The following is a 10025-nucleotide window of genomic DNA, read 5'->3' as shown; positions in this document are numbered from 1 at the left end:
AGTCTTGAGACAGAGGCAGAAAAGTAAATTCCCAGCAACAGGGGTAAAAGAGTGAAGTCTCCGTATGGACCACCAGATGCTAGGGTGAGAACTCACAGTGCACACTGAGAAAGAACTCTCAACACAAAGATTAGTTTTAAAGAAACTTCCCAAATCAGGGGTTGGCGGGGGGGGGGGGGGGGGTGCTAGGGGGAAGGACTTGGCACAAAGTTAAGAAAAAAGTGTCAGCCCAAAGGACAAGTGGCTTGGGCTTTTTATGGGGTAAAACAGGGAAAAAGAAAAAAAATTGAGTTTATTGCTGGCAGACTAATAGCAGGAAACAGCTGTAAAATGGCTGTGCCTGTTTTTCCCTTTTTTCCTCTTCTCTGTGAGGCTGGTTTATCAGAGTCCTTGGAATGTGGTCTGGCGAGAGCTGGGGAAGAATCACACTGCTGCTTCTACCTGCTCAGTTCTTTTTAAGTGCTGGAAATCAAACTCTCAATAAAACAACTTAAGCCATGATGGTCAGTTAACCTAACACAGTGGCAGTTGTGCTGTGATCTTTCTCTTCAAAGGGGCAATTACGTACTGTGAGCTTTCTCCTTTTTTTCCTGTTAGATAGCTTATTAGCAGGGCTCTTATCAGAAAATGTATTGAATACACCTAGCCTACCAAACATAGCTGAGCCTGGCCTTCCTTTTTTTTGCTTTAAGACAGTCTCTCTCTGTTGCCCGGGCTAGAATGCAGTGGCATCATTGTGGCTCACTGCAACCTCAAACTCCTGGGCTCAAGCCATCCTCCTGCTTCAGCCTCCTGAGTGGCTGGGTCTACAGGTGCACGTCACCATGCCCAGCTAATTTTTCTACTTTTGTAGACACGGGGTCTTGGGGTCTTGTTTTTGCTCAGGCTGTTCTCAAACTCCTGGCCTCAAGCGATCCTCCCACCTCAGTCTCTCAGAGTGCTAGAATTATAGGCATGAGACACCTCTCCTGGCCCCTGGCCTACCTTAAATGTGCTCAGGACACTACGTTATCCTACAACTGGGCAAAACCATTTAACACAAAGACTATTTTATACTAAACTGTTGACTACCTCATGTAAGCGAATCATACCACATATCACTAGCCCAGGAAAAGATCAAAATTCAAAGTATGGTTTCTACTTAATGCATATCACTTTCATACCATTGTAAAGTCAAAAAATCTTAAGTCAAACCATCCTAAGTTTGGAACTGTCTGTAGTTCTAAAATTATCAAAACACCAAAAAGAAGACAAGTTACCGAGGCATCAAAATATAGTTGAGAATTATATTCTTCATAAAACTTTAAAAGATTATGGTGATTTTCTACTTCTTCAAAAAATACTTGCAAAAAATATTAATAGTGTGAAGCAATAATAAACCACAAATAAGCAACTGTGTACAAAATAATTTATTACAGCATTATCTAGGTTGGCATTATTTTACAGTGAGTTTTTCCCTCTTTCAACAATTGTGAATCTAAATAGATTAGGGTAAAGGAAAACCATCTTAATTAGAACTGTTTGTCTAAATAAAATCTCCCTTTTTGAATTTATATTTGCCTTAAAAGGAAACATTAATATTACAGATATATTTACAAGGTTCTGAACATACTGAGTGATTCCATTACTGTTTTCTGTACAAGATAGAACAAGAAGCTATCCCCCCAAAATATATTGTTCAACAATACTATGTCTTAATAGTTAAACTAATGAGAGTGTAAATTCTCATTTTGCTGAGATACAAAAATGCATTTAATAGTTAACACATGGTTGTGAGAGTAACAATGTTTGGTTTTAATTTGTATTCTGCCCTATTATGCTCCCTTGAAGGACGTCAATATAAACTACTTATTAACACTCAAAGCAACATAGTGAAAAAGGCATAATTCTTGCCTGTGGATCTTTAAGACTGGTACAGAGAGATATGCAACAAACTTACCAGTGAATTTCCATGATTGACAGGCAAACCAATCTTCACATTCTGAATCATCTACATAAAACTAGAGTACCCTTATTCAACCAGAAAAATATCATTTTGAGGGGTATTACAAAGGAAATGGTAAATCATGAGAAATTAAGGTGAAAAGTGGCAAATTAAATTTTAAAATAAACCTCAGTATCTGCCAAGAGGAATTCCATATTGTTTTTAACATAGTTGACACTTTAAAACTGATATGCTTTAATTAAAGAGCAAGCAAATAAACAATAATAAAACCAGTAAGACAAGGGATCAAAACATAGATCCTGAAACCAGGATCTAAAGAAAGTAATATAGTAGGGCTGTATACAAGTTAGCTTAATAAGAAATAATCATGACAGACGCAACAGCAGCTACCACAATGCTGATAATTTGAGAGTTTAAGAAAAACTGTACAAGTATAAACAGGCAATTTTAACAAATGTTTATGTAAATTGGCAGAGTCAGATAAAGAATAAAAGAAGCTTACAGAATATACTATTTATAACTTCTATAATTTCATTTCACACCTATGTTAAAATGCACCCTGGAAAAGAAACCCTGATCTGAATTCAGCTATGAGTCTGTAGGAGTCAACGTTCTATGAGGTTTCAAATTTCATTTGCCAAGACATCATAGTTCGCTGTGTGGTTCAGTGCTGTGCTGGGACTGTCGACTTCATTCACAGAAGGCAGGAAAGCAGACGTGAACGGAAGCAGGTTATGACAGGCCATCCTATACTCTTCATACTGGGAACTACAGTTCCCAAAGCTGCCATCAAGCAGGGCCTCAGAAACCTTTATTAAAGTCTAGTAAAGCAAGGGGAAAACACAAATTGTTAAGAAATGAGAAGTTCACTTAATAATCACTTTAATCAAAAGATGCACTTTTTTAATTAGACCAAGAGAAAGTTGCCTCAGTCTAAAATAACTTCTTGTTATCTACACTAAGTAATCACCTCAAAAAGGAACATTAACAATCAACTCTGCATTAGACCTCGGCTGGGGCCATAAAAAAAAAGAAAGAAAGAAATCAACTCTGCAAATCCTTTGTAAAAGCAGTAAAGTTCTAATATCTGAGGAAGGGAACCTCTAAAACTACGATCACTAAAAATGAAAGTGTCCTTTATTAATAACAATAGCACACATTTACTGATGCTTGCTCTGTGCCAGGCAATAAGCACTTCACACTTTGTTTCAGCTTACTCTTATGCTGACTTTGTAGGATAGATCATATTTTCATCCTCATCTTAAAAATGAGGAAAAGGAAGCTAAGAGACATAACTTTCCTGAAGTTACGCTGCTCGTAATTGCTGGTGCTGAGACTTATATCCAGGCATAACTCTAAAGGCCCATGTAAGAATTATGCTGTAAAGACACACGTTTTCTTAGATCACTCAGTATCTATAAATCAGCCTGTGATAAATCTTACCTTTACATTTTTATCTTTTACAGTTTCATCCAGTCTAGTGGCTATAGCAATTGCTTTCTCTTGCCTTGACTTGTCCAGAAAATACATCATTTTAGCACCTAAAATATCAAGGAATTTCAAAATGAATAAATTCCTATGCCTTATATTTTATCTGATACATACTTACCAGTGACTTAAAATAAAAATGTGATTTCAAATGTTTAATTAGCAGTGGGCTGGAGACCAACAGCTCTTGAGAGCCAACTGTGACATCTCTTTCCAACTTCCTATTCAGTGACATGCCATTGATAACTTGGGGCCAAAATGACAGTATTTGTATCATGGAAAAACACTACAAATCAGAGCTTTTTTCCTTCACAAAGAGATGGTTATTAAATATTTATAATAAGAACACTGATTTAACAACGTCCTCCCCTTAGAAAGGATATAATTCAAAATGGAAATATGGGCTGCCCTGTGGCATCAATGCGTATTTCAGCCAAATGACTGTGAAAAAAAAAGATACTCTAAAATAAAACATCTAAGGAACAAATTACTGTCACATAGGAGCACAGTGGGTGGACAACAGGAAAATGTATTAATATATTCACAAAGAAAATAATTAATTAAAAAAACTATTTAAAAATAAAATCCAGTTTGTATTTCTCCTGGAAATTACAAGAAAAAATAAATCATTGATAACCACAACACCCAAAGGCAACATTAAAGCTTTGGTATACACTTCCTTTCAGCCTTTTTCTCATGCATAATTGTGATCCTATAATATGTTCAATTCTGTTAAGATACTGTAAAAATATCTGCCCCTGTTATTACAAATCCTTTGAATAAATATCACTTTAAATGACTACCTGGTACTACATCCGATGAACCTACTACTGTTTCCCCTATTATTGGACACACATTAAATTTGTTCCCATTCTTCTTTCTCCATACTTACATACATTTCAGTAAATATCTTTGTACTTAAAGCTCTTTCTCTGTTTGTTTGTTTTCTTCCATAAACAATTTAACACTGGGAACTAAATACAAACCTGAAAGTAGATGCTGAAGAGAGGTAGCATTACGTTTGAGAAAATCCTCATTAAAACTTTGCAAATCCTTGTTGACAAATATTTTCTGCATTTCTTGAGACAGAACTTTGCTCACAATGTCTGGAAGATTACTATGCTTAGACACTATAAAACATAAACATTTGGATTTTTTGGTTTTGATTTTGATCTGTCATTGAAAAAAAAATCTATTGAAAGCCCTTTACTATTAAGCTTGATATATTTAACACAGTAAAAATATTATTGCTCCTTTGAAGTATAAATACATTCTAGTCTAAAAATGCACTAATTTCTGCATCTCTTGGCTAACATTTTATAGACACTTCTTCATTTAAATATTATAAACATTATTTTTCTTTTTGCTTTACATTGTTGCAAATCTCTTCAATGTCCAGCTCTATGGAAGACAGCTCATATTTGCTTCTCCATAAACATTACCTTTTTCATACTTACCAGATTTAGAAAATCTAATTAAACATTCATGTAACCATGGGTTATTACTGTTGATGGCAAAAGCTCGTTTGACAGACTGCAGCATTAACAAAAACTTTCCTGTGTCAGAAAAAAATATAAAAAAATAGCATAATTATGTGATATTTCCTTCACTTTACTTTAGCCTCTCTTAAATTCAATAACAAAATGTTACCTTTTAAAAACATTCATAAGTAAAATTCAAAGATGACTTTGGTTATGAAAGACAACTTTTGCTTTCTAAAGAAAAGCTTGAAAACTCATGAAAAATTGCTTTGGGTAAACAATGTGTATGATTATTCAAACTATTGTTAAACTGGATTTGACAGCAATATTCTAATTCATTATCTTACAAAGTTTTCAGTAGCAAAGGAAAAGAGGATTAAGGGCCTTTGTGGAAGGCTGAAGTAAAAATCTAAGAAACAAAGATAGATCTGACAAAGATTTTGTCACACTGAATATGGTCACAAATATAAATGGATTAAAAATTGAACTCAAACTATATATTACCTTTCCTAAAATATATTTCAAATGCTAACAGATGAGTGTCAATGTTATCAGCAACAAGGTTCTTAAGAGGTATAAGGAACTTGATGGCTTCTTCTAATGGATTTTCTACCTATTTTGAAATAGAAAGGAAAATTATTCTATTTTAAAAACAGCTAAATTTCCCCCCAAATTTCATAGTAACACATATCTGAAGTAACTTAGACAGTTTTATTCATATAATCAAATAAGCAAGAAAATATTTTAAAACCTTCTGCAAATAAATCAGTACACAGTCAGTAATTTTCAGAACAGAAATGGCTGTATTGTTTTTCTGATATAAAATCAAGATAATTTTATAAAAAATAAAAAAGTACATAAAATTACTCCATAGACTTAAGGAGATGGTATACCACTTACTGACATTCCCTTATCATCTAAGGGACTCTAAAAACATTTATAATAAGGAGACAAATATAATACCACCACATAAGTGGGGAAAAAGTAATGAAATTTAAAATACTTATACAGTTGACCTTTGAGGAAGGGTGCAGTCAGAACTCCACAAGTAACTTGTGACTCCACCAAAACTTTACTAATAGCCTTACCAAAAACATAAACAGTCAATTAACACATTTCGTATATGTATTATGTACAGTATTCTTACAATAAAGCTAGAGAAAACAAAATGTTATTAAAAAAATCATAAAGAACATAAAATACATTCATTATTCATTAAGTAGAAGTGGATCATCATAAAGGTTTTCATCCTCATCATCTTCATGCTGAGTAGGCTAAGGAAGAGGAAGAGGAGGGGTTGGCCTTGCTCTCTCAGGGGTGACAGAGGCAGAAGAAGTGGAAGAGACAGGAGAGGCAGGCACACTCAGTGCAAATTTACAGAAATACATAATAATTTGTCTGACTGTTTTGCTTTTTCATTTCTCTAAAAATGCTCCTATATGGTAGCAATCTTTCTTCCACTGTTTAGTTTCAGTGCCCATATCATGGAGAAGTCCATGTCATAAAAGTCAAAAATAGTCTTGAAAGATCAGAACCTTCTGCCAGATCTAACGTCAATGTATTGTCTGGCATTGCTTCTTCTAGATCCTCTTCCTCACAGACTGGCACTGGTTCGGAAGCACTCATCTCCACTGAGATGTCTTCTGTTACTTCCTCTGCTGCCTATCAGCTCTTAAATTTCTCCAAGACCCAAATCTTGAAACTCTTTACCCCGCCAACTTTTTTGCCATTATCCACAGTCTTTCATGATTTCCTTTATTTGCTCTGTTGTAAATCCTGTGAAGTCATGTACTACATCTGGACTCAGTTTTCTCCAGCAGGAATTTGTTGTTTCAAGCTTGATGATGGCTCTATCTTCAATGGTGTAATCCTTCCAGACTTTCATAATATTCTATCACGATTCTCTTCCACAGTGTTGGCAATCCTTTCCATGGAGTACTGTGCGTCCCTGATCTACAGGCTGAATTAGAGACATTGTGTTTGGGGGGCAAGTAGTCTTTGGTGTTGAACTCATGAGGTTTTGGGTCACTGTCCAATATGAGAAGAACATTGAAAGGTAGTTCCTTACTGGCAACGTACTTTCTGATTTCAGGGACTAGGCACTGATGGAATCATTCCAGAAAAAAAGGTTCTTCTTGTCCCAAGTCTTCATTTTGTACAACCAAGACTGGCAGCTTGTGTTTACCTTTTCCCTACAAAGCTCAAGGGTTGGCTGCGCACAGTAGCTCACTGCGATGATCCCAACACTTTGGGAGGCCCAGGCAAGAGGATGGCCTGAGGCCAGGAGTTTGGGGCCAGCGTGGGCAAAAAAGCTCAAGGGTTAGCAGCTTACCAGATGAGGGTCTTCCTGATCATAAACTCGACTGCATTTACATAAAACAGAGTTAGCCTACCCCTTTCTGCTTTAAATCTTGGTGCTCACTGCTCTTCCTTACTAATAAATGTCCTTTGTGGCATTTTTTTCTAGAATAGGGCACTTTGTCTACATTAAAAACCTGTTTAGTGCCAGGCATGGCAGCTCACACCTGTAATCCTAACACTTTGGGAAGCTGAGGTGGGAGGATTATTTGAGGCCAGGAGTTCAAGACCAGCCTGGGCAAAATAGTGAGACCCGTCTCTACCACACGCCCAAAAAAGAAAAAAGAAAAAAAAACACCCAAATCAAAACAGCTGGACATCGTGGTGTGCATCTGTAGCCCCAGCTACTCAGGAGGCTGGGGTGGGAGGATTACTTGAGTCAGGAGTTCAAGACTTGCAGTGAGCCATGACCAACACCACTGTACTCCAGCCTGGGCAACAGAATTGAGACCCTGCCTCAAAAAACAAAAGAACAACAACAACAAAAAAAACCCTGTTTAGGCAGGTATCTTTTCTCCTCAATGATATTCTTAACAGTATCTGGGAACTCATCTGCTGCCTTTTGGTCAGCAGAAGCTGTTTCTCCTGTTATCTTGACATTTTAAAAACCAAAAAAAATTTTTTTTTTGAGACAGAGTCTCGCTCTGTTGCCCAGGCTACAGCTGCCGTGGCATCAGCCTAGCCCACAGCAACCTCAAACTCCTGGGCTCAAATGACCCTTCCGCCTCAGCCTCCTGAGTAGCTGGAACTACAGGCACTTGCCACCACGCCCAGCTAATTTTTTTGTTTCTATTTTTAGTTGCCAGGCTAATTTTTTCCATTTTTAGTAGAGACAGGGTCTCGCTCTTACGCAGGCTGATCTTGAACTCCTGACCTCAAGCCATACCTGCTGCCTCGGCCTCCCAGAGTGCTAGGATTACAGGCATGAGGCACCGTGCCTGGCCTCAAAAACCAAAACTCTTTCTCAAATTATCACACAATCCTTTGCTGGCATTAAATTCTCTAGCTTTAGAGAATTTCCATCACCTTCCTTTTGCTTTAAGTTATCTTTTAATGGCTTCACTTTCTCTCAAATCATACTAACTTGTCTAAGCACGCCTTTCTTATAGCAATCCTGCACCCATATAAAAGCTTCATTTTTAACATGAGATAAAAAGGCATTCCATAAAACGTGTCAAATTTCGCACTGGCTGGTGTAGCTACAGCAACGGTTTCACAAATTTCCTTTTTTCCCCAGTGGTCCTTACGCTGGATTCACTTATCTTGAAATGGCAGGCAATAGCAGCTGCAAACTTTAATCTAAGGTACCTATCAAGCAACTCAACATCTTATAATGCCATGGCTTTTCTCTGCTTCTTAGGTGCACTACCAGCATCACTAGTGGCACTTCATATGGGTCCCATGGCATTATTCAAGGTTTACAATATTGTATTAAACACGATGAAAAATATGTGAGAACCTCAAGAGATCACTATAATGAGATATGCAATTTATCGGAGAAATGAACTGCTCACTCAGAGACGATTAGCACCATACAGTGTTTTAAGGAGGTACCTGCAACATCTGAGCTATAATTTCATAGTTATTACAATAGCATAGCATGTACTACTGTTAATTTTATGCAGTTATGATTTAATATTGCATCTTTACGTTTGTTTATGTTTCTCTTGACTGTGAATGGTGCCCTGTACTGTCTGAAGTGTTTGAATATGTAAGTTTTAACAAATTTTGACTTTTTATAATAGCTTTATGTATATTTTATGGTAGTAAAGGGTGAAATAAACTAGTATCTACATATACTTTATGTATTCATGACATACCTTTTTCTTAATTTTTTCAGAATTTCTATGCTACGCAGTTCATCTGCAACTTTTTCAAATTGTTACAAATCTCCATAAAAGATTTCCAACATAATTACTGAAAATAATCCACATATAAGTGGACCTGAACTGTTCAAACCTGTGTAGAGTCAACTGTACTAGATTTACAGTGAAGGAACCAGAAAGCTAACTACTTCCCTAAATCTGGTCCCACAACAACTATTAACACCTTGAGAAAATCCTGGAGATGAGGTGCTATCTCTTTGTACCTAAAACGTATCTAGTAAGACATACAAAGTAAAATGATTCCATCTTTAACAGGCAATCATATTGCTGGTGCAATAAACAGCTAAAAATTTAGTGGCTTAAAACAACATGAACTCTATCATCTTACAATTCTGTAGGGTAAACGTCCAACACAGGTCTGTCTCACTGGGCTTAAAAATCAAAGTGTCAGCAGGACTACATTCCCTTTTGGAGGCTCTAGGGAAGAATCCGTTCAATGCCTTTTTCAGCTTCCGAAGACTACCCACATTCCTTAGCTTGTGATCCCCTCCCCTTCCATCTTCAAAGCCAGGAACAGCAGGTTGAATCCTCACATCACGTCACCCTGACCTCTTCTGGCATCCCCCATCCACTTTTAAGGCCCCTTCTGATTGTGCCCCCATGGACAATCCAAGCTAATCTCCCTATCTTGAGGTTGGCTAATCACAACCTTAAATTCCATCTACTACCTTAATTCCCATATAGGGTCACATGGTCACAGGTTCTGGGGATTAGAACACAGACACCGTTGGAAGGCCAGTACTATATCACAACTATAATTGTATGTATAATTTTCATATTGTCATTCAAAGATAACTGACAGCTATCATAATGAGTTTGAAATACTGCAAATAGTTTCTGATTTATAGATTTAAATAAATCATGTTA

At 36.7% G+C, this 10025-nt stretch overlaps 1 protein-coding gene across 1 annotated transcript in view; it reads right to left on the bottom strand.

The window, feature by feature from the left end:
- Positions 1-2053: 2053 nt before the first annotated feature.
- Positions 2054-10025, bottom strand: part of NAA16 (N-alpha-acetyltransferase 16, NatA auxiliary subunit) — a 58783-nt gene continuing 50811 nt past the window's right edge. Inside the window, exons 16-20 of the mRNA XM_069467204.1 lie at positions 5419-5527; positions 4891-4989; positions 4420-4563; positions 3389-3486; positions 2054-2766 (exon numbers count right to left, since the gene is read on the bottom strand). Of these exons, the coding sequence (XP_069323305.1) occupies positions 2569-2766; positions 3389-3486; positions 4420-4563; positions 4891-4989; positions 5419-5527 (648 nt within the window). The 3' untranslated portion in view covers positions 2054-2568. The remainder of the gene's footprint in view (positions 2767-3388; positions 3487-4419; positions 4564-4890; positions 4990-5418; positions 5528-10025) is intronic.

This window comes from Eulemur rufifrons, chromosome 4, assembly GCF_041146395.1.
Source record: "Eulemur rufifrons isolate Redbay chromosome 4, OSU_ERuf_1, whole genome shotgun sequence".
NCBI lineage: Eukaryota > Metazoa > Chordata > Mammalia > Primates > Lemuridae > Eulemur > Eulemur rufifrons.
This window is presented reverse-complemented; position numbering and strand designations above follow the sequence as displayed.